Source organism: Arvicola amphibius, chromosome 12 (genome assembly GCF_903992535.2).
Source record: "Arvicola amphibius chromosome 12, mArvAmp1.2, whole genome shotgun sequence".
Lineage (NCBI taxonomy): Eukaryota > Metazoa > Chordata > Mammalia > Rodentia > Cricetidae > Arvicola > Arvicola amphibius.
In genome coordinates, this window is record NC_052058.2 from 64,339,018 (window position 1) to 64,365,028 (window position 26,011).

Genomic DNA, 26,011 nt, shown 5'->3' on the forward strand with positions numbered 1-26,011 from the left:
GGGTTCTGATGGGCTACTTCCTCAACTGTAGCCACTAAGAGCACCTCCTGTTGCACACTCACTATGTTCCCTTTTAAAAGGGCCATTCCCACCTCCACCTCCCACATCTACCCCCCCACCTCTCTCTGTCTCTATATCTCCCCCTCCCCATGACTCTTTCTTTCTTCTGCTGCTCCTGTCCCCAGAGACCAGTCTCCCCTGTCCCTTCCCTCTTTTTCCCTTCTCTTTCCCTTAATAAAAACCCCCCACATGAACTCTGTTACATGGCGTCTTTCTTGTGTGTGCCACTTTTTCTAAATTACAGCAACCTGTTTTCCAGGACTTTTAACATATTTAAAAGGCTTAGTAGTAGTATATGTATTGGGGGCAACAAAGAGAGATAAAGGATGCTAAATCAAGATGATATAAACCTCAGACATACTTTTACTCCAAGTCATAATTTTATGAAATAATGTGAGACAGTTATGTCAAGAAGAGGAAAGGCTCCATCTTTTTAATTTCTGTGTACCACTGAATATCAGTTAGAGGAAAAGAAAACATCTATTCCATTCTTAGATTCAAACCTTTTTTAAAAAGCAGCTGTAGAAAGAGAGAAGGTAAAAAGAGAGGCTTGGTCTGCCCCTAGGAAGGACCATGTTTATTCACAGTAAGGAGGCATATTTGTCATCCACATGTGTAGCTGGCCAACATGCCTACAAGGAAGGTGGAATGTGATCTCCTCTGGGTGGAACTGACTTACATAGTCTGCATGCGAATCTGGGAAGTGCTGTCTTTCATCAGGTACTATCATTCCTAACTCTAAGAATATATAAAAATGCAAGGCAGGGGATCGTAGCTGTTTTAGGGTGAGGAGGGCCTTTGTCAGAAGAGGTAGTTTTGAGCCCATTGAAGAGGGAGTCTTCAGTAGCAGGGCGAGAGTTCTAACTTGACTGGCTGAAATGAATCAAGCAGTTGCCATCTTCTGTTTCTGGAAACTTAGAAAATAATTGTCAGAGGGCCATAAGCAGATGATTTTGTTATAGAGTAGAACTGAGAGATTTTCTGGAGAAGGTTGGAGGAGGCAGCACAGACATAGCAGGCTGGCGAGGGAGAGTGAGCATAGAGTTTATTAGAGTGAATGATTGGTCCCATTGCTGGAATATTGCGCCAAAATGAACTAGCAGAAGTAGCTACAGACCATCAAAGGAAGGGAACAGGAAAAAGTAGAGAACTGAAGTAAAAAATTGTGTCTGGTCTTAGGTGAAAGGGATGAAGTCCCTGTAAGCCATTTTCTCCAAAGCATTTCACAGTTCTTTTTGGCAGATTTATCAGGAACAAGTGGATGTTGTAGGGTGAAAACTATTGGGAGAGCTTGCATAGAACATTTGTTTTGGATAGAGGGTGAAGTTCAGTAAGTAACACATTTAAAAGACAGGGTAAAAACGTAAGTATGAGGATAATAAGGAGGAAAAGAATGATCCAGGGGAGGAGCCAGAGTGGGAGGGAACCAGAGGGCCCATACATAGGAGGAGGCTTGTGGTTAAAATTTTTTCTAGTCTCTGCAGGCCCCATTTCAAACCAGTTAGGATTTGTTGGCCTGGAAGCAGCATGTTGGCAGAGGAGGACAAAAAAATCTCATCCTTACCTGTAGTAAGATCTAGTCTTTACTTTTCAAGTACTGCAGCAGTCAAGGAGTGGAGCTGGTTCTGAAGGATGTTGTCCTTACTGAGACAGAGAGGTTAATTGATGCAAAGAAAGCTGCAGTCCACCTGTTTTAGTTCTGAGTCCCCCAAACAATGTTCAGAGTAGCAAAAAGAGTGGTGCATTGGATGGTCTATAGCACATTACTCCCCTTTCAGAGGTCACCCAAACTGCTTTAGGAGTTTCAGGTGCAGGTCTCTCCAGTAACTGCCTTTTGGTTGACAGAAAGGTTGGAGGGAAGCAGCAGTTAAGAGTGCCCCAGAAAAGCCGGGCGGTGGTGGCGCACGCCTTTAATCCCAGCACTCGGGAGGCAGAGGCAGGCGGATCTCTGAGTTCGAGGCCAGCCTGGTCTACAAGAGCTAGTTCCAGGACAGGCTCTAGTAACTACAGGGAAACCCTGTCTCGAAAAAACCAAAAAAAAAAAAAAAAAAAAAAAAAAAAAAAAAAGAGTGCCCCAGAAGAGGCCCATCCAAAGTGTCATGATAAAACTTTACATTTAGCAAAGATGCAAAACATAATTCAGGAGGTAATAACTGTCTAACTTTATTGGGAACAGTAAGAGACAAAGTCACATGAGGCAATTTTTATATCAACATTAACATGAGTTAAATGCAGCTTTACAACTGGACCATGTACCAGAGCTCTATAGAAGGATAAGGTAACTGTAATCTGCTGTCTATTACATCAGCCTCCTGTATACAGAACAAGCACCTGGAAGCTTTGTAAAAGAAGTCAGCTAAAGTCAGCATCCAAGGAATGAAGCTGAACAGAAGGTGTCTATAAGTGGTATTCCTTCTTTCACATATGATGAACTTTGTATATTTGTTTTAAATATTAACAATACCAGCTATTATTTAGTGAACAAAAACAGAATATCTTAAGTAAAACAAAAATTTTGTTTAGAAAAATTTGATAAGGTAAGAATGTTTCCTTAAATAACCATATTTAGTATTTGAAAACATGACTTAATACATATTTTGTTAACATTAAATTGTTATACACATATTCCAAGAGACAGTTTAATTCTAAGTTGCAGTTCCCCAAAAGAAATTATTTTAATTTCCAATTTTAAAAGTATATACCCAGAGACAGCGTCTGCTTTGTAAGGGTAACTGATTCAGATTTACAAAGTTTTCTAAAAATAAGCCTTGTTAACAGAACCTTTTAAGAATCTCTACACTTTTTGCAGGCAGGGGCACAGGCCACCTATGGCAGGTGAGAGAGTGGGCCCCTCTGTCCTGAGAGTGCCCCTCAGCAGCTGCAGCACTCTGGAAAGCAGACCCTGCAGCACTCTGGAAAGCAGACCCTGCCCCTCACATGGGCAGTGTAGTAGTGCTGGCCCTGCTGCAGGAGCGCAGGTGAACCTGCCCTGAGGTCCTGAGAGTGGGAGAACTGGCCATGCCCCCCTCATCTGCCATGTGGTGGTGAGGGAGAGGGAAAGGTGTCCTTCCCCCACCCCTGGACACCAACGGCAGGCAAGAGAACTGACCCTGCCCTTCACCAGCTGCAGCACCTGGGAGAGTGGGCCTCGAATCTCACCTGGGCAGTACAGTAATACTGACTCCATTTACACTGCATGGGTGAGCCAGCCTTGGGAGGCCCCGCACCTCATCTGCCGTAGGTAGAGTGGGCAAAGGAAAAAAAGCCCCTCACCCTTTGCTGCCTGTCGCAGGTAGGAGAACTAGCACTGCCTCTCACTGCCCACAGCACTTGGCAGAATGGCCCCTGCACCTCACCTGGGAAATACAGTGTAGAGCTGGCTGTGGTGGTATAGGTAGGGATAAGGAAGCCCGTCCCTAGGACAAGAGAGCAGGAGAATCAGCCCTGCCTCTTGCTCCTTGGTGCATTGGTGAGCTAGCCCTGGGCTATGCTGGAGAGCTCACCCTGGTTGAAGATGAGAGAGAGCAACCACTCAGGCCCAGAACCAGGGCTATTAATTGGCCCATCCAAACATCCACCCCATCTGTGATCTGCTGGAACATGTGAAGGAGCCAGTCCTGCAAACCCAAAGTTTCAAGATCTCCATGACACAGGATAACAACAGGATATCTAAAAGGAGTCCCAGTGAGGGCCCAGTATTGATAGGTAACAGAAAGCAGAGTCTTCCAACTCTACCAGTGACTCATTGCAATGAGCACGTGCAAGTAAAGATGTATGGACTAACGGGTATACTGTGTGTCACACAACGGCTTCTATGAAGATATTTTTCTCTTTTTTTAATTTAATTTTGTTTTATATTGGGGGGATGCAAGGGAACAGATATGAAGGGATGGGGAGATGATTGGGATCAAGATGTGAAATCCCCATAGAGTCAATAAAATGTTAAATTAGAAAAAAAGCTCTCTACATTTGTATTCAATATACTCAGGCAACAGACAAAAGATGGAAGCAGTCAGTCATGTCAAATATGACAATTTATATGTAACATAAACTGAATTACAAAGAAGGCAAAAGCCAACTCTTTACTCCTTTTGTATATGGACAATTTCTAGGCCACCACATACTGACAGTAGTAAGGCCTATTCTTATCATCATACTATTTAAAAATAGATTGGTTTTTTTAGAGGAATAATTTCTAAAGCAGAATAACCAAATTAAACGAGCTGTGTGTATTGTCAAACTTAAGCTTGAAACAAGTAAGTCAAAACAAATTTAAAATAAACTTAAAGTTTGTTTTATATCTAATAATATTCAAAATTAGGTATATTTTAAAGAATGGATATAAATTGATTTTTCTCTAAGCAACTAGGAACCTCATTTTCCTTATTCTTTTATAATGTACTTTTACAAAATGTAAGGATTTTTATATGACTCAGTTTCAAAACAAACCATTTTGGAAACCTGGTGTTGCCTCCTTAGTCTAATAAAAGGGCGATAAAATAATAAGCAGAGGGCTCAGTGGGTCTAGGCCAGTGGTTCTCAAACAACATATATGATGACCCCCCCATCATAAATTATTTTTGTTGCTATTTCATAATTGTAATTTTTCAACTATTGTGAATTGTAAATATCTGTGTATTTTGATAGTGTTAGATGACCCCTGTGAATGGGCCATTTGACCCCAAAGGGCTCACAACCCACAGGTTGAGAACTACTGGTCTAATTGTTCTATGGGTACTACCTTAGTTGATATTTACACCATGTAATCACCTTAACCAAGACATTTGTGAAGCCACATGGCATGCCCTTTCTTTAGCTTTAGTAAAGATGATGTCTGAATCACTGACTGCCAAGATGGCAGCAAGGCGCTGCGTGGCTCTTGTTTACTCCAGGTGATCAACCAAAATGGTGGCAAGATAGTCTTAAGGTGAGCCCACAGGCACATACTCTTTTCCTAAACAAGGGTCGGGTACAAGTTACATACATGGTATGCTAGAACAAATTAAGATTATCTATATAGAGACTTTTTAACTATTAACCCTTTGTTACAGATTTTCAGTAAACTTTTTCTGCTTGGAATTTTATCACTTAGAGATTTTGAGATAAAGTTTATACTTTAGTAAAAGTTTTAGAAATATAAGAGGTAGAGTATTTAGAGCATTAAATAAAACCAAGGAAAGGAATAAGAGATAAGCAACAATAATCCCTACTGGGATTAGTTTACCATTATGTGCTATTTCTAAGCACATAGTATCTTCTAGGCTATTCTGTTTTGCTCTCCTTTTCCCTGTCACAGAGTGAGGTGACCAGCCTAACTTAGGACAGAGACTTTGAAAGAAACTTTCTTTCTTTCTTTCTTTCTTTCTTTCTTTCTTTCTTTCTTTCTTTTCTTTCTTTCTTTCTTTCTTTCCTTCCTTCCTTCCATTTTTTTAATTAAATTTTATAATTTTACAAATTTTCACATCCTCCCATTTCTCCTCCCCTCTCCCTATACCCCCTCCCCCTTTCTCTCCAGTCCAAAGAGCAGTCAGGGTTCCCTGCCCTGTGGGAAGTCTAAGTTCCTCCCCCATCCATCCAGGTCTAGGAAGGTGAGGATACAAACAGACTAGGTTCCCACAAAGCCAGTACATACAGTAGAACACCTGTCAGAATGGCTAAAATAAAAAACACCAATGATAGCCTTTGCTGGAGAGGATGTGGAGTAAGGGGAACACTCATCCATTGCTGGTGGGAATGCAAACTTGTGCAACCACTTTGGAAATCAGTGTGGCGGTTTCTCAGGAAATTTGGGATCAACCTACCCCAGGATCCAGTAATATTACTCCTGGGAATATACCCAAGAGATGCCCAATCATACTACAAAAGCATTTGTTCAACTGTGTTCATAGCAGCATTATTTGTAATAGCCAGATCCTGGAAACAACCTAGATGCCCCTCAATGGAAGAATGGATAAAGAAAATGTGGAATATATATGCATTAGAGTACTATTCAGCAGTAAAAAACAATGACATCTTGAATTTTGCATGCAAATGGATGGAAATAGAAAACACTATTCTGAGTGAGGTAACCCAGACCCAAAAAGATGAATATTGAACCTTCATCTGGCGCTGGATGGAGATAGAGACAGAGACCCACATTGGAGCACTGGACTGAGTTCCCAAGGTCCAAATGAGGAGCAGAAGGAGGGAGAACATGAGCAAGAAAGTCAGGACCGTGAGGGGTGCACCCATTCACCGAGACAATGGGATTGATCTAATGGAAGCTCACCAAGGCCAACTGGACTGGGTCTGATGGAGCATGTGATCAAACTGGAAGAAACTTTAAACAAATGTGCTTGGGGCAGATGGGCTAAAAATCTAACTCCAGAACCAACTTTCTCAATAGAGTACAACTGCATGAAACAGTATTTCAATATTATCCATAACCAAAGACATCGAATTTCTGTAAGATCAAACCCAGTGGGGCTGGAGAGATGGCTCAGTAGTTAAGAGCATTGCCTGCTCTTCCAAAGGTCCTGAGTTCAATTCCCAGTAACCACATGGTGACTCACAACCATCTATAATGAGATCTGGTGCCCTCTTCTGGCATGTGGACATACACACAGACAGGATATTATATACATAATAAATAAATATTAAAAAAAAATCAAACCCGTACATATCCATAACCAGTGTGTGTGTGTGTGTGTGTGTGTGTGTGTGTGTGTGTGTGTGTGTGTCTCACTGGGAACAGACAACCAGAATGCTTTTACCTCTTAGATGCTAAAAATACACGCAATTTATAGAAATACAAAAATTTATATTGGTATAAATAGCATGAAATATATAGGGAGTTAAGTGCTAATGGTGTTCGAAGTGACTAATGGGAATAGAATATCTGGGAGGGGACTTGCTCAATGTAAAAATGTATTTATATGACGGTATCCTTATGACATTAGTATGCATAATAAGTATTTGCATAATTAAAACATTTTTTAAACATTTTAACATATTAAAAAGATACAAGCAGGATTTTCTTGGTTTGGAAAGGTTTCTGGGTCTATGAGTTCTGTGGATATGCAAGTTTAGAGGCCTCCTTGAAGTTAGCCTTTAAACAGGCCAAGGAGTTTCTTTTGGTACAAAAAAAATTTGGAGCCCATGGTTAGGCCCAGGATCAAGGTACAGACAGAGATCAATGTCCAGTTGCATTGAACGTCCTCTATATCTAGAAATGACCAAATGTGCCAGGAGTGTAAAGGGTCGTTCCCAGTCTGTACAGTTCCAGGGTTAAAGAATAGGGCCAGTGTAAGGTTGTCAGAACTTTTGACTGAACAAATGGTTTTTCTACCAATGGAAAAATCTCCTGTGCCTTTGACTAAGCAGGTCTTAAGAAAACCCTAGTGAGCCCCAAAACCTAACTAGGGCCTCTGAGTTAGGTCCAACAGACTACTTTGTCCAGTATTTTGCTATGTTGTGTTCATGTTCTGGCCAAATGCAGCATGGTCCCAACCTAGGCCAGACTGTATCGGGGCATTGTAGAGAGTAAGATAAGAGAGAACAGGTGGAGACAGAATGGGGAAAAAAAGGCTGCCTGAGAGGAAACTGATGGCCCTGCCTGGTCCTCTCAGGCCAGGGAGGGGAGCATGTGAGAGCTAGGGAAGTTTGTCCATATGGCTGTGCCTGAGCCACCAGTAGTCTCAAATTTCTCACCCTTTGTCTTGAGTACCATATGTTACATTATTTTAAAAGGCCAGTGGGGTCGGGGAAGGAAAGGAGCTTGGTCTTACCCTAGGTGGGACCATGTTTATTCACAGCAAGAGGACATCTTTGTCACCCATGTGTGCACATGCCAAAATGCCTACAAGGGAAGGTGAGGGGAGGTCTCTTACAGGGGTGGAGACAGGCAGAAATGACTTCCCTGGAAGCTGGGAAGTGTAGTCTTTTAACAGGAAACTATCACTATGAAAAAGATGAAAATAGAATCGTACAGTTTATTCTGCTACATCCATGAACAGAAGACACTGCTACCATAAACATGTATCCCCAAAACAACTAGAATGTGGTTGTAAGATATGTTGAGCACCTACTACAGTTTAGCCACTTAGTCAGTAGTAAGAGAGAGCTAATAGTACACTGCACCTCTGAAGCTTAGAGGTGGGTCTTCTTGTTTCCAGATAAGGAAAACAAACTGTTAATTGAAGACTCCATGCGGAGCCTGAGCCATCCAAAACTCCCAGAACGTAGTAATACAGTGATGTTGGAGCCTCTTTTTAGACACTCACTGTTAAGAAGCAAAGACACCCCCTTTTTTTTTCTCTGGCAGAGAAGGGGGCTCTGCATTTTGAAAAAAGACAAAGTATTCTGTCCTTAACAAGGTCCTCCTCAGAAGAAGCTATTCAAGCACTACCTAACAGGCCTGGGGACTGGGGGTGGGGATGCCTGACTTTGGCTCTCCTTTGCTAACCTGTTTCACCTAAAGCCAGGCAGTTGGACTGAGTGGGTACTGAAATACATGTAGGAAGTTTTCAGTCCTGAACATGAACTCACAAAAAGCCCAAGACCTAGTCACAAGATTGTAGTACTACCTCTCCCACTACCACACTTCCGAGGGATTATTTGACCACAGTTCTTTTACCTGTTACATTTATCCAGCTATCAAGAAAAGAAATTATACCAGGTGGTGGTGGTGACATACACCTTTAATCCCAGTACCTGGGAGGCAGAGAGAGGCTTTGTGAGTTTGAGACCAGCCTGGTCTACAAACAGAGTTCCAGGATAGCCAGGAGTGTTACACAGAGAAACCCAATCTCTAAAAAAACAAAAACAAAGTCAGTGATAGCCAAAAACTGCAGATGGTGGTGGGGTGAGTAGGTGGGGCACAGGAGATTTTTAGGGCAGTGAAAATATTCTGAATGGTACTATAATGTGCATACATGTCACTCTCCATTTCTCAGAACTGTAAAACATCACTTTGGTAATGGACTCTAATGAAAACTATGGCATTTGGGCAGGTATGATGTCAAAGTAGATTCATCAGTCTTAACAGATGGCCCCTTGAGCATGAGGTAATTATAATGAGAATGGCTATGTATTTATGGGGGAGTGATTAGATGGAGAATCTACTAACCACTCAGATTTTTTAAATCTAAAACAGAAAGTATTCTCTCTACTTATATCTTCTAAGAGAGGTGATAAACAGTTGGTTTTTTTTTCCTTAAATATTTGGTAGAACTCACTACCATGTTTGCCTGGTAATTTATGTTCAAGGACTAATTATTGAGATAATTACTTCTTTTTCTTTCCAAGATCAAGCAATCTTTTTCCTCCATCAGTGCTCCAAGTAGCTAGGACTACAGGCATATACTAGGAGGCCAGCTTCTTAAACAAAAATAGGCTCATTGGCTATTTGTTCTTTGAGAACTACCAGAATTTTGTACACAGTTGCATTTTATTATCATCTATAGCAATACACACTCTTTCATTTCTGATGCTAGTAATTTATATGCTGTTTTTTTCTTAAAATTTCTATAAATTTTATTGATGATTTCGAGGAGACAGATATTAATAATTTTTCTCTTGAGTATATGATTTCAATTTTATTGACTTAATCCCATGTTTTTAGTCTTGTGCTTATTTGGTTTAATTGCTACTATTTTTCTAGTTTCTTAAAGTGAAAACTTATGTTACTGATTTTAGATCTTTCTTAATAATATATTATTTATTTAATGCTATAATTTCCCCTCTAACTACTATTTTTACTACATCTCACCAATTTAGATGTGCTATTTTCATTTTCATGTAGTTAGAGATTATTTTAATTACTTAATTCCTCTATAACTCATATATTATTAGAAGAATATTATTGACCTGTCAGAATGGCTCAGCAGGTAAAGATGCTTGGTGCCAAAAATGAGGATCCAAGTTCAAAACCCCACAACCCACGTGGTAGAAGAAGAGGACTGATTCCCCCAAGTTGTTCTCTTACCTATAAACTTAAACCATGGAACACGCAAATAAGTAAACTCACTTTTTTTTTAGTAAGAAAGAGGTATATTATGTAACAAACATTTTTAAAGACTTATTTATTTGTTATGTATATGATGTTCTGCCTGCGTGTATGCCTGCAGACCAGGAAGAGGATGCCAGATCTCATTACTGATGGTTGTGAGCCCCATGTGGTTGCTAGGGACTAAACTCAGGACCTCTGTAAGAACAGCCAGTGATTTTAACTGCTGAGCCCCCTCCCCCAAACATATTTTTTCAGTCTTTTTGTTTGTTTGGTTTTGGGTTTTTGTTTGTTTGTTTGTTTTTGACTTATTTCTAGTTTAATTCCACAGTGGTCTGAAAACATTCATTGCATGATTTCTATTATCTTAAATTTGCTAAGGTAGGCTTCATGTTTCTATTCATGAATGAATGTTCTGTAAGACCTTCAGAAGAACTTATTCTGCTAGTATAGAATGAAATACTCCGTAGTGTGAGTTATATTCAATTGGTTGATTGTGGTGTTGAGTTTAACTATGATCTCTGACTTCCATCTTCTAAGATCAGTCTGTTTCTGATAACAAACGGTGACAATAATAACAGTACATATGGTACAGTCATCTCCTAGCAGTTTTATTGTCTTTGCCTTGTGTTCTTTGATACCTTAGTTAGGTAAACACACAATGAATTTATAGTCTTCAGGGGAAATTTACCTTTTTATCATTTAGTTACCTTGCTGATCTCAATACCTTCTTTCTTCTGTCTGAGGTGAGCATAGCTGTGCCTATTTCTCCGGTGTTGGTGAGTTATGTCTTTACAGCCCAGTTACCTTTCATCTGTTTGTATATGTGTTTTATATGAATGTCTCTTAAACAGCATGTGGTTTAGTCGTATTACTTTGTAACTGATACATTTATACTATTAATATTAAAGTGATTATTAAGATGGATTACCAATTTATGTTACCATTTTCTGTTTATTGTCCTTGTTCTGTGTTCTTATTTTTGTCTCTTTTCCTGCCTTTCATAGTTTTAAGTAGGCATTTAATTAGATTCCTTCTTTTTTCTCCTTCCATAGAGTGACAGTTAGACTTGCTTTACTTTGGTACAATGGGAATACTAAACTTCTTTTTAGTATCTTGTTCAGCAGGCCTGTTAGCAACAAATACAGTATTGTCTCAGAAAATTGCGGCTACTTTCTTCACTTTGGAAGAATAATTTTTTCAGGTTACAGAATTCTAAGATAGTGGCATTTTTTTCTCTCACCTATTTAAATAATTTATGCCATGTGTCGTGTTTCCGTGCTTTCTGAAAACATGTAATTTTTTTTCTTTTTTAAGATTTTTATAGTTTCTTGCTATGCTGGGCTGCGTAAGACCGTTTTACAGAAAGCTTGTAATATATTTTGAGCATGAAGCCATTTTTATCATCATTCCCCTGCACTCAGGGAATTTCCTTCTGCCATCCTCTGGATTCTTTCAGCATTTAGTCATTAACTTTGAGTTTCTTTGGTTTAAATATACCTAACTTTGGACTGGGGAGATGGCTCAGGGTTTAGGAGCACTCATTGTCACTACAGAAGGGTACTCTTAGCACCCATGGCTGTGGCTCACAACTGTCTGTGACTCCAGTTCCAGGGGATCCAGTACCCTTTTCTGAACTACTATGGCATGTATGTGGTATATACATACATGCAGATGAAACACTAACACAAATAAAATAAATCTTTTAGAAATATGCCTACACTCTGAACAGTGGTGGTTCACACCTTTAATCCCAACACTTGGGAGACAGAGGCAGGCGGATCTCTGTGAGTCTGAGGCAGTCCTGGTCTACAGAGAAAGTTCCAGGACAGGCTGATCTACAGAGAAACCCTGTCTCCAAAAACAAGCAAAGACAAAACAAAAACAAAAAGATAAACATCTGTGCCAAAGTGTAATTTTGATGTTTTTAGTTTGTTTGGGGCATTCTGCTGCCTGAAGTTCTCTGAAGATCTTGTTTTGGTGTCTGATTAATTTGAGAAAATTTCAGTCATTATTATTTCATAGATTTCTATGGGTTTTGTTTTTTGATCTTTCCCCCGTTAGTAGTCCCATTACACATGTTACTTCTTATGTACTTGTTTTACAGTTCTTGGATATTCTATCTTGTTCTGTTTTAGAGGTTTCTGATGATAGATATCTGTGCTCAGAGATTCTTTCCCTAGACATTTCAAGTCTTCTAATAAGGCTATGTGTATATTTATATATAGTGTCTAAATCCTGTATTAAATTACAGGCTTCTTTAAGACAGAATTTACATTTGTTTTAACTTTTTATTTTAGCACCTAATAAAATTCTATATAAGCAATAAACATAAAGTAAATTTTATGAAATAAATATTACAATGTGGAGTATGATGAAATAAATGCCAATAAAAGGTAAAATTCAAGTGCTAAATTAGGACATTTTACAGTCAACTGCATAACTGTATTTTTATTAGAAGTATATTAATATTTGGTCAGGTCGTTGACCAGAATCTCATCCAGCTCTAACAGTCTAACTAGAAGCCTGTCATTAAGTCTTGCTTGCTGACTACATTTCTGAGCACACGAGGCAGCAGTTCCCAGTCTGTGTTTTTCAATTCCTTTGGGGGTAACATATCATGGTGTGGGTCTGTATTCTGTTAATTATATTTTAAATAAATGCTGATTGGCCACTAGCCAGGCAGAAAGTAGAGGTGGGGCAACCAGACAGGAAGTAGAGGTGGGTCAAAGAGAACAGGAGAATTCTGGGAAGAAAGAAGCTCATTCCTCTGCAGTCCGTGGCTAACACAGATAAGAATAATGGGTTAATATAAGTTATAAGAGTTAATAAGAAGCCTGAGCTAATGGGCCAATAAGTTTATAGTTAATGTAGACTTCTGTATGCTTTCTTTGGGACTTAATGATTGCAGGAACAAGACAGGACAGAAAACCCTGACAACAATATCAAACATACTGCATATCAGGTATTTACAGTTCATAACAGAGGCAAAATTACAGTTATGAAGTATCAACAAAATAGTTTTATGGTTGGGGGGGTCACCACACCACGAAGAACTGTATTTAAGGGTCACAGCATTAGGAACCTCTGATGAGGGGGACTATTCTGATGAGACATAGGAGTATAGAATTTATCATGAGAACTAATGGCAATTCTCCACCACAACACCAGTACTGCAGGCAAATGACTGTTTAAATCAATAAAGAATTTTTAAAGATACTTTTTTCTTTTTCTTCAAATATAAGTACTTATAATAAGCTGGAATTTAAATTTAAATGATTGCATCTTTGGCATTTTGGGGGTTTTACTCATTCTTTCATTTTATTTTTAAATTTTGTATAGTTAGTTGTTTCTGGCACTTGAGAGTGAACCCAGGACCTCATACCTATTAACTGCTGAGCTACACTCTGAATCTTACCCACAGATCCCCTTCTGGCTAGCAAAAATAATTGAATAGATCATATACATTTTTCTTTAGTCATTAAGTAACTTTTTCATCTTTTTCTCTCTGTTTTTTGTTGTTGTTTTTTGTTTTGTTGATTTTTCGAGACAGGGTTTCTCTGTGGCTTTGGAGCCTGTCCTGGAACTAGCTCTTGTAGACCAGGCTGGTCTTGAACTCACAGAGGTCCGTCTGTCTCTGCCTCCTGAGTGCTGGGATTAAAGGCTTGCACCACCACCACCCAGCTTCACCTTTTTCTCTTGAGTGGATCAAGTTTTAATATTATAAACATATTCAACTTATGTAAGAGGAAAACACCAATTCACCTACAAAGGCAGACACACCAAAGTAAGAACAGGTTTGTCTTCAGCAACCAGACTCCAAGGAGTATGGAGGGATATGTTTCAGGCCCTGAAAGTAGTATCTGCTGACCAAGATTGCTATGACCAGAAAAGCTATTTTTAATTAAAGAAGAAATAAATATTTTAAGTACAGCAGAAGCTAAGTTAGTTCATGATCACCAAACCAGCACTGCAGAGAAAAAGGAATGTTATACACGCAAGAGGTAGGATGAAGCCTTTAGAGCATGGAAATAATTTCATTAAAGGGGTAATCAAAAAAGAGCAAACCATAAAGACTAATGGCAGAAATAAAGAGCAAACATTAACTCACCAACCAGAAATCAACAAACAAAGCTACAGGATTAGTGAACATCTCTCAGTAATAACCTTAAAGGATTTAAATAACCTCAATCACCAAAAAAGAGACACAGGCTGGGTTAAAAAACTAGACTCAACTATTTTTGTCTCCAAGAAACATGTTTACTGGTAAAGATTGAAAGCCAGAGGATAGGAAGCAATCCACCAAGTCAACATTAGACAGAAACAAGTTGGTACAGCTATTCTGATTCCTGATAAAATAGACTTCAAGACAAAATTAGAAGAAATGAAGAAGGGGGTAAGGGACTAAACTGAAAGGAAAGCAAGGGTGGGGAGCGGGATGAGCCAGCCAGTGTTGGGCAAAGAGTAGAGGAGAGGACAATAAAGAAGGGAATGATTGAGAATAAGGTAAAATAACAAATACGTATAACAGTGCCAAAATGAAGCTCATTATTTTGTATGTCTTATCAATAGTGACTGTCTTCATTTATTCTGGGATTTATGCAACAATTTTTTTGCTGTATGTTCATTAGTTTTGAGGTCATGACAAGCTTTCTGTACTTTGGTGGAAGTAGCAGGAGATCACCAAAGAATGTCGAGTATTTTGTTCATTTTTTTAATGTGTTCTCTGAATAGCTTATACATAATGTACTTTCATCAATCAAATCCACTCCCACTTCCTTCCTTCCAACTTCTCCCAAAACTCCATCACCACATTTCCCTCTTGATTTGATCTACTCTTCTTCCCACATAGTACTGCCATCTTGTGCACTGTATATGGCAGTCCCCTAGAGCATGGGCATCCTATCCTTGAAGAAAACTGACACTGCTTCAGCAGCCCACAGTTGCCTGTGTCTTCTTGACTGGCTAGGGTTGGTACCTCATGTGGTCCCTCCCCTTCTGTGCTGGAATTGGACTGGCTTGATCTAGTGCTTGAGGTCACAGAACCTGTGAGTTAACTTTTCAGTATTTTAGTGATTTAATAGATGGTCTATATTTCATGTAAAATAGTTTATCTGCCTTTGATTTTATAAATAACAATATCCAAAGTGATGTGACCAAATTTTAATAACACTTTGAAGATTAACAATATAGTCTTTGTACTACTTAGTTAACTCTTTCCCATCCTCCTCTAGCAGTATCTTCAGTTTCCCCAGTAAGACTAAACACCTTCCCCCTTCAGGGACTTTGCACATGACGTTATATTTACCTATTTTCCTTTAGTTTAGGAAATCATTAGGTGTCATTTCTATTGAGATTGCTGATAATATTTTCATAGAAAACTATTTGTGTGGTTTATTGCTGTTTTAAGTCTATTTGTAAACTTAGAGGTTTTTTTCTGCCACAGATAGTATAAAAACTAGGATTGGTGTCATCAACAAGTTTAACTACCTCAGTTTTTCACAGTAAAAAAAAAAAAAGTCCTTTATCACATTACCAAGAAGTAATTTTATTTTATTTATTTATTATTTACTTAATTTTATTTGATTAAAGACTGAAAGCTGTATTCTGTCCCAGTCCTTCCTTTTCACTCTAAACCCCTTTTGCAGGTTTCTTGTGGAAGGCAAGGTTCCCGAGTAGTTCCCTCGCCCACCTCTCTGCCTTTTCATTCTAGGGATTCTTCAGCAAGCGCCTGAAAGGTTCCATCAAGAGGACCAAAAGCCAGTCAAAGCTTGACAGAAACACAAGTTTTCGACTTCCATCCCTTCGCAATGCAGATGACAGGTAGGATGTGACTTGTTTTAAAAAAGACTTCAGATGTTGGCGCGGATTATTTACTTACTTTGAGATAGTGTCTCAGTATGTAGCTCTAATTGGCCTGGAGTTCATTATATACATCAAGTTGGCCTTCAATTACAGAAGCCCAGCTGCCTTGGCTTCCTAAGTGCTAGGACTAAGGATGTGTACACCATGTGTAGCACATAGTAGATTTTGATAAGACTCTTGAACCTTTTACCTTTATATCAGTGACAGAAAAATCCAGTACAAAATTTATTTTTATTGTCTTGCTCACATTGAGACAAGGTACAAAATGTTGACTCAGCAGTCAACCAGTATAAAATTCATATAAATATTAGAGTTTGGAGCTATATAAGTTTTTAATAATAAGATATACTGTTTCTGTAAAGTCAAGTTCTACTGGTTATAGGTAAATTCTTTTTCTTTGATCATCTCTAAGTGATAACAGAGATAATAACCAAAAAAAAAAAAATGTTTAGTGCTGCTGGGCGGTAGCACACACCTTTAATCCCAGCACTCAGGAGCAGAGGCAGGCGGATCTCTGTGAGTCCGAGACCAGCCTGGTCTACAAGAACTAGCTCCAGGACAGGCTCCAAAGCTACAGAGAAACCCTGTCTCAAAAAACCAAAAAAAAAGAAAGAAAAAGAAAAATGTTGTGCAATACTGGATATCTCTGTGATAACCTTTTATGATAAGTGTGATCTTATGCTATAGATAAAGAATGTGATGTGCAGAGATACTAGCTAATGTTATCCAAGATCATACAGTTTATATAACAGAAATGATACTGCCTGTGGCGATTTTTCCAGCATTCATGCTCTTTTCTACTATACTGTTCTGTTTGTGTAGCATATGTGTAGCATATAAAATCAGTCTTGGTGGTTCATAGTCACTTGTAGAAAACACAGTTTATAATATTTGCAGCTCTATTTATCAGGGAAATTATATTTTTTTGTTGTTAACATCTTTATTTGGTTTTGGTACTAGGTAATACTTGGTTTGTACAAAGAGTTCAGCACATATTCTTCTGTGCTTTCTGTTTTATGGAGTAGTTTGAGAATCATCTGTATTAGTTCCTCTGTAAAGGTCTGCTAAAATTTGCATCCATCTGGGTCTGGACTCCTTTTAGCTGGGAGATTTTTATTACTGCTTTAATCCAATTGCTTGCTAGAAATGTGTTTGTTGTTTTCTTGTCTTGGTTTAATTTGGGTATGTCATATGCATCTAAAAATTTGTCTGTGCATTTCACATTTTCCAGTTTAGTTGACTGAAAGTTTTTAAGATATGTCCTTATGATTTTTTAGAAGTTCTTCTGTATTTGTTGTAATGCACTCCCTTGGGTTTCCTTTTTATTGTTTAGATATATTTATTTTTGTGTTTATGAATGTTTTGCAAAGATGTGTGTTTGTGTATCACACTTGTGCAAAACTTCCAGAGGCCAGAGGAGTGCCTTCTTGGTGCTCTTGCTCCCCTTGGAACTGGAGTTACAGATAGTTTTTAACCACATGCGGTACTGGAAATCAAACCCAGGTTCTCTGCAAGAGCAATCGTTGCTCTTGACTGCTGAGCCAGCTCTCTATCCCCATTAACTTTATTAAATAGGGTCTTCTCTCTCTTTTGGTGAGTTTAACTAAGAATTTGTTGTTCTTTTATTACTAAGAATTTGTTGATCTTTTATATCTTTTCAAAGTGCCAACTCTTCCTTCCATTGATCTTCTCTGTCTGTCTCTTTCTATCTCAGTACTTTCTACACAGATCGTACTTCTTTCTGTCTACTTAAAGAAATGAGTCTCAGCTTGATCTTGCTTTTCCAAGGCCCTAAGGTGCACTGTTTAGTTATTTATTTGAGAACTCTCTGATTTTTTTTTTTTTTTTTTTTTTGGTTTTTCGAGACAGGGTTTCTCTGTGGCTTTGGAGCCTGTCCTGGAACTAGCTCTTGTAGACCAGGCTGGTCTCGAACTCACAGAGATCCGCCTGCCTCTGCCTCCCGAGTGCTGGGATTAAAGGCGTGCGCCACCACCGCCCGGCTCTCTGATTTTTTTTTTTTATGATGTAGGTACTTGCTTTCATTGAATCTCATAGGTTCTGGTATGTTGTGCTTTAATTTTTCTTCAATTCTAGGAATATTTTTCTTTCTTTATTTCTTCAATAATCTATTAATAATTCAAAAGTTTATTATTTAATGCCCATAAATTTGTATATGTTCAGGAGTTCTCATTGTGTCCTAGTTTTAATTCCATTATGATGACATAGAATAAAAAGTTATTTTATTACTTCTGTATTTGATGCTATTCGATCTGGCTTATTCTATCATCCATTTTGGAAAAGGTTTCTGAGAAGAATATCGATTCTTTAGTGTTGGGATGGAATTCTACAGATGTCTGTTAGTCCCATCTGACTTATGCTATTATTTAGACCAGATGTTTCTGTTTATTTTTTGTCAGAATGTCCTGTCAATTGGTGAGAGTGGGATATTAAAGTCACCTACTATTATTATGTTACAGTTGATGTGTGGATTTATATCTAGTAGTTGTTTTATGAAATTGTGTGGACCCATGCTTGGTGCATTGTCTAGTTTGGCCCTCTTTGCTGTGGGGGAAAAAAACACTGACCAAAACCAGCTGGCGGGAGGAAAGAAAGGGTTTATTTCCGCTTTTACTTTATAGTTCCAGGGCAAGAACTCAAGGCAGAAGCTTGGAAGTAAGGACTGAAACAGAAGCCATGGAGAAATGCTGCTTTCTAGCTTGCTTTCTGTTGCTTGCTCAATCTGCTTTCGTATACTTCCCAAGGCCGAGGAAGGACATAAACATTCAATTTTTAAGGTTATACATAAAAGTCTGCTTTTTGTCTTTAAAATTAACACTCAAAGCAGAAATATGAATTCTAGTAAAACTAGAAAAATCTGAATCATGGACTATTTAAGATTAAATGATCATTTATAATTGCTGTACAGAAGGAATTTCTGAAGTCTTACCACCTAACGAACTACTAACTGAACACAGCATATTTTCCCCTCACATAAAAGTCATCATCCTTAGGAACTTCAAAAAGCTCCTCATGAACGCAGGTGATTTCTGTAACTGTGTTATGACATCTAGGTTTCAAACATCTAAAATGAGGGATCCTTATAAGGGTGTTGGTTACTACCAGCTGAATTATCTCTTTTTAAAGGAATTTCCATGAACTGGTCCAATGACTCCTGTTTGTTTATTCCTAACTTTTCTTTTTGCAAGGGAAACTGGAAATGTTTATATTTGGATACACTATGGCCCCCAATAATGCAAGAGTCTGTTCTTAAATTCTAGCTAGCATTTGCCATTTTGAGGGTAGATTTAGCATACATACTTCCATAATTCTGGAATAATTCAGATCCTGCCTTCCTTTAGAATATTAACATTCAAGATAATCTTATCATATAGATTGGAGAAACTATACACCCACAATGGATTTATAGTAGTGATGTTTGTGTTTCTCTGTTAAAATCCCAAGTGGTAAGTACATGCCAGACAAAAACGTATCCATATAAATATATGTACATAAGTGTTCACAGCAGCATTATTCATAGTAATCATGATTACTAAAGTGAACATGACCCACATGACTATCAACAGATGGGTACACAAACATCCCCATATTAGTCATCCACAAAAAAGGAATGGAATACTGAAACATGCTGCAGCATGTATGACTGTGTTTAACCTTGAAAGCATCACAACTGAAGAAAGTTTGTTATGGACTGGAGTATAATACTGCCTAGCATACATTTCATCCCCACCACTGCAGAGAGAAAAACTAATCACAACTTTAGTTTCTCCAATCTGTGTGAAGCTGTTATCTTGGATACTAGCCTTCTAAATATTGTGTTTCCTTTTATAGAATATGGAAGTGGCAAGAATAGGAAAATTCATAAATATTAGTAGTTGCCAAAGACTGAAGATGTGATATATAGAAAAAGCCAGTGAAAGAGGAGTAACTTGAGGGGCATTAAGCTTCTGTTTTGAGTGGTAAAAATAATTTAAGCTTAGATTTTGGTGATGATTGCACAATTCTAAATATATTGAAAATTCTATATACTTTAAATGGTTGGATTCTATTGTGTATGAATTCTTTCTCAATAAAGATGTGTAGGGGGCTGGAGAGATGGCTCAGAGGTTAAGAGCATTGCCTGCTCTTCCAAAGTTCCTGAGTTCAATTCCCAGCAACCACATGGTGGCTCACAACCATCTGTAATGGGGTCTGGTGCCCTCTTCTGGCCTGCAGCTGTACACACTGACAGAATATTGTATACATAATAAATAAATAAATAAATATTTAAAAAAAAAGATGTTTAAAGAAAATGAGCTGGCCAGGAAGACTGCAGTGGAACTCATGAGTCTGTGAGCTCATTATAGCAACAGAGTTTCTGCTTAGCTCTTCAGTGCTTTACTCTTACACATACAACCAAGTGCCTTGTAACTACCAAAGAAATACACCAAATGAGAGACAGAAACCAAAATAAACAACCGAAGAGACCTATGTTCATAGCAAAAACAACTTTACAAGTAAAATGAATTATTTTTAAAAGATAAGACTATATATCTATAAAATAATAACAAAGTAGCAAAGGGGAAAAACAGGAAGAAAGATCTTGAAAGTTAACATGAAAATCAAATCATTGTCACAGGAAGTATAGCAGAAGATAAAAGAGTCAGACGGGCAAGATAGCAGAAGCCAGTGAGGGCACTTACCACCAAACCTGATGACCTGGATTCCATCCCTGGAACATCCATGGTGGGAGGACAGAACACACTCCAAGTTGTCTTCTGACTTTCACACCCCCTACACACAAATAAATAAATAGTATAAAGAATGAAAGAATCCGTGTACAAGATTAGAAAAAGGAACAAAGACTTTAGGGAAGAAAATGTCCCAAGACAAGAAAACAAATGTGCAGACTGGAGACACCCCCCCCCCCAACGCGCACCAGTTTCCAGTACAGTAAATGGTAAAGAACCCTGAAGAGAACCCTATCTGTCTATAACATCACAAGATATCAGATCACTAAGATTTTGTTTTGTTTTTGCTTCTTTGTTTTCTACCCTTAAAAAACTTCTATAAAGAAAACAGTAGGTTGCATGCAAAAGAAATGGGGATGGGGAACACGGTAGTAAAATGGGATGACGTTGGAATTTTTGGTAAAATTACTGAACCAGAAATTTGAGGGGACATGTCATTAAAATTATGGAAAGAAATGTTTTTCAGCTCAGTTCTCTAAAGTTCTTAAATGTCAAGCTAAGAAGTTTAGACTCTAGTCTTACAAGCAGCAGAGAACCTGCACACTGTTCCCTAAAAGTAGCATAAAACAGTCCTGTGGATGGAGAAATCCAGCACTGTGGAGTATGGAATTTCAGATTACCTGCTCTGTAGATACCAGGCTTGGGGTGCCAGTTATTATAAAGCTACTGTAAGATACAGTGAAGGCTCTAAGGAGGGGATTGGCAGCAGAAAAAGACAGGGAAAGGATACTTTAGAGAAAAAAATAGAATGTCAAAGTCATTGTTTCAAAGTCATCTGATGAGTTAAAACCCAGGAGTATCATTTTCTAGAATCCATATGGGTTGCATTTTGACTTTGAAAGTGTGCCATGTAAGAGGGCATGGGATCATGAAAAGACTGATTCTTTTACCTTTTGTTCAGAGGCACTTAAAACTAGGGGATGATAAAAAAACTGGACCTATTACATTGCCAGATTTTCAAATATTTGTTACCAACCCTACATTTTGGGTTTTGGGTGAATGGACACAGGAGTAGAAAGGAGGTAACACAGTCTAAGCACCATCTTAGTTTTCCTTTATGGTGTGAACATGGCAGATGTTTGTATCTTGCTTCTTCCTTCAAGGATTTTTCATCTCAAAGGAGAATTTTCAAGGAATCCTTCAGGGATTTTTCATCTCTAAGGAGACTCTCACCTATAATTTCATTCCAGGAGTTCTTATGGAAAGGGGTATATACTCATGCAAGGGCACAGAAGCCAACGGTTAATATCAGGGGTCTTCTTCTATCACGTCCACCATATTTTTTGAGACAGGGTCTCCTGCTGAGCCTGGAGCTCAGCAATTGGACAACCGCAACTTATCCTGTCTCCATCTCCTGTCCCTGAGACTATAGCTACGCACCACTGCCCATTTCATTGATGTGGGTGCTGGGTTGCAGAATGTAGTTGTCCAAACTTACATCGCAAGCAGCTTACACATTGACCACCTCACCAGCCCATTGTAAGGAGGAGTGTTTGTTGTTCTGGTCTCCAAACTACTACAAAGCACATTCATACTTTCTTTGCACTGACAGCCACTAGAAATTAGGAACACAGACCATTCTGAAAGCTTTAACATTCCTGTTCCACTACCAATACTTAATCATTTCTCGTCATCTAGCTACCCAGAAAGAATCAAACCTCATCCCGTTTCCCCTACTTATATCCATTGTAGAGAACAAGAATGCACCTTATCATTTTCTCAAAATTTACTCTAACAAGTCTTTTGACTTTTTCAGTCTCTGGCCACCCTTCTATAGTCTTGATCTAACTGAGGGGGTTCAAGGTAGTGGAACTAGTCCCAAAACATCTCCTTTATAAACATTACACCCTGTCATGGACTTCACTTTGGCTTATCACCTCTCTTTATCTCAGTATCACAAATGAAATTTCAATTGTAATATCTTACTGTGTGTATAATAATTTATTGTAATCATTTGCATAATATGCAAAATACAATAACATGGCCCATTCCTTCCCTAACTCCCAGCATTATCTCTTATGAACTCCATGAAGTCTTTCATTTATAGTATTTCCCATAGTGTTTTGTATTATTGTTCTGCTTTTGATTTTATTCTCTTCCCAAATGATACTCTGTCCTGAGGCTGGTTTAATTTTAGTACATGCTCATATAACAATACTCAAGTCAGAAATAATATGCACCCTGACTTTTGTATTCTTTCCACATCTCCTAGACTCTACCTGACCACCCATAGCTAACTGTAAATGACTTATAGAATGAACTGCACTATAATAGATATACTCATATTTCTGCTTGCTGTACTTTTTGCATGCTGATAATTGTGGTTGATAGTTGTGACAACTGGCTAGGATTGTAATTGCTTTATTCCCTTGGCAGCTTGCATAGTGTTTTCTGGAACCATGAAAGCTAGACCATAGGAAAGAGGCCTTAGTGCAGACCTAGCTTGAGTCATCTAAGTCATGTATCCTAAGTGTGTTGTATCTTCAGCATTAGAGGCCCACCCTCAACCCCTGAAAGGCAACATCATAGAAAACCACAACAGGACACACTGCAGAGCTCAGTGTGTTGTGGGGAGACCAGTCAAAAAAGATGTGTATCATAGCTCCTGCCTCTGTGGCTCAAGGAACATAGTAGAAGAGAAGGCCAGAATCCTGGGAAGAAATGACAGCAATGTCAGTTGACCTGTTAATGTGCAAGGGGGAGTCCCTCCCCTAGATGACAGGAACTACTCACTGCTGAAAGAATTTGTGTCCCTCAAGGACAAAATTCCCTTATTGGTTGTCCAGTGCAGAGTGGTCAGCCCTGAAGCCATATACACATAAACAACAGGCTCAGTGGGATACACACACACACACACATACACACAAACACACACACACACACATATATATATATATATATATAATCAAAGAAAAAGAGGATATCAGCTTGAGAGTGGGAGAGTGTGGGAGGGGCTGAGGGGAGGAAAGGGGAGGAGTGATGTATTTCTATTTCAATTAAAAATATTTTTTTCTTTTTTTCTTTCATGGGGTGGTTTTTTTTGTTTGTTTGTTTGGTTTTTTTTTTTTTTTTTTGGTTTTTCGAGACAGGGTTTCTCTGTGGCTTTGGAGCCTGTCCTGGAACTAGCTCTTGTAGACCGGGCTGGTCTCAAACTCACAGAGATCCGCCTGCCTCTGCCTCCCGAGTGCTGGGATTAAAGGCATGCGCCACCACCGCCCGGCTATGGTTTATTTTTTTATATTTAAAAATTTCCATCTCCTTCCCTCCCCTCCACTCCACCCATACCCCCCTCCCTCCCTCTCCAGGCCAAGGAGCCATCAGGGTTCCCTACTCTATGTTAAGACCAAGGTCCTCCCAACTCCCCCCAGGTCCAGGAAGGTGATCGACCAAGCTGAGAAGGCTCCCACAGAGCCCGTCCAATGCAGAATAATCAAAGGCCCACGCCATGTCCTTGGCTTCTCAGTCAGCCCCCACTGTCGGCCACATTCAGAGAGTCCGGTTTTGGTCGCCATGATCCATCAGTCCATTTCCACTGGCGTTGGTGTGATCTCCAATTATAGTTCTGTCCTCCAACCGTCTTCCAGTGGGGTGAACCGCACCCCTCCACGGTCCTGACCTTTCTTTCTTCATGACTCTCCCTCCTTCTGCTTGCTCCTCATCAGGACCTTGGGAGCTCAGTCCGGTGCTCCAAATGTGTGGTGCTCAGGTCCATTTTCTTTATCTATGCACAGGTGGATGGTTCTATGGTGATCATGCAAGAAATTCATCACCCGATATGGCTATAGGAACTGGCCTTTTTCGGGCGCCTCTCCTCATCTGCCCAAGGAACTAGCTGGGGGCATCTCCCTGGAAACCCAGGAACCCCTCTAGAGTCAAGTCTCTTGACAACCCTCAGATGGCTCCCTTAAGATATATGCTTCCCTGCTCCCATATCCTCCCTTCCTGTATCCCAAGCATCCCATTCCTCCGAGCTTCCCCCATTCTCCCCTTCACGCTTTTCTCTCCCCATCTTCCCTTGGCCCCGTCTCGCCCCACCCTCAAGTTCCCAATTTTTGCCCAGCGATCGTGTCTACTTCCAATATCCAGGAGGATTACTATATGTTTTTCTTTGGGTTCACCTTCTTATTATCTTCTCAAGAATCCCGAATTATAGGCTCGATGTCCTTTAGTTATGGCTAGAAACTGATTATGAGTGAGTACATCCCATATTCATCTTTTTGGGTCTGGGTTACCTCCCTCCTTCTGCTCCTCATTTGGACCTTGGGAACTCAGTCCAGTGCTCCAATGTGGGTCTCTGTCTCTATCTCCATCCAGTGCCAGATGAAGGTTCAATATTCATCTTTTTGGGTCTGGGTTACCTCACTCAGAATAGTGTTTTCTATTTCCATCCATTTGCATGCAAAATTCAAGATGTCATTGTTTTTTACCGCCGAGTAGTACTCTAATATGTATATATTCCACACTTTCTTCATCCATTCTTCCACTGAAGGGCATCTAGGTTGTTTCCAGGATCTGGCTATTACAAATAATGCTGCTATGAACATAGTTGAGCAAATGCTTTTGTAGTATGATTGGGCATCTCTTGGGTAAATTCCCAAGAGTGGAATTACTGAGTCCTGGGGTAGGTTGATCCCGAATTTCCTGAGAAACCGCCACACTGCTTTCCAAAGTGGTTGCACAAGTGTGCATTCCCACCAGCAATGGATGAGTGTACCCCTGACCCCACAACCTCTCCAGCAAAGGTTATCATTGGTGTTTTGGATTTTAGCCAATCTGACAGGTGTAAGATGGTATCTCAAAGTTGTTTTGATTTGCATTTCCCTGATAGCTAAGGAGGTTGAGCATGACCTTAAGTGTCTTTTGGCCATTTGAACTTCTTCTGTTGAGAATTCTCTGTTCAGTTCAGCGCCCCATTTTTTAATTGGGTTAATTAGCATTTTAAAGTCTAGTCTCTTGAGTTCCTTATATATTTTAGAGATCAGACTTTTGTCAGTTGCAGGGTTGATGAAGATCTTTTCCCAGTCAGTAGGCTGCCTTTGTGTCTTCGTGACAGTGTCCTTTGCTTTACAGAAGCTGCTCAACTTCAGGAGGTCCCATTTATTCAATGTTGCCCTTAATGTCTGTGTTACGTAGGAAACGGTCTCCTGTGCCCATTTGTTGTAGAGTACTTCCCACTTTCTCCTCTATCAAGCTCAATGTGTTCAGATTAATATTGAGGTCTTTGATCCATTTGGACCTAAGTTTTGTACATGGTGATAGGTATGGATCTACTTTCATTCTTCTACAGGTTGACATCCAGTTATGCTAGCACCATTTGTTGAAGATGCCCTCTTTCTTCCATTGTGTACTTTTG

The 26,011-nt window shown here is 39.3% G+C and overlaps 1 protein-coding gene across 5 annotated transcripts in view; it reads left to right on the top strand.

Annotated features, from left to right (window-relative positions):
* Positions 1 to 26,011, top strand: part of Rasal2 (RAS protein activator like 2) — a 293,856-nt gene that overhangs the window by 213,206 nt on the left and 54,639 nt on the right. For all 5 annotated transcript variants that reach the window (XM_038348684.2, XM_038348685.2, XM_038348686.2 and 2 more), the window contains one exon: positions 15,759 to 15,868. In XM_038348684.2, coding sequence (XP_038204612.1) covers positions 15,759 to 15,868 — 110 coding nt within the window. The remainder of the gene's footprint in view (positions 1 to 15,758; positions 15,869 to 26,011) is intronic.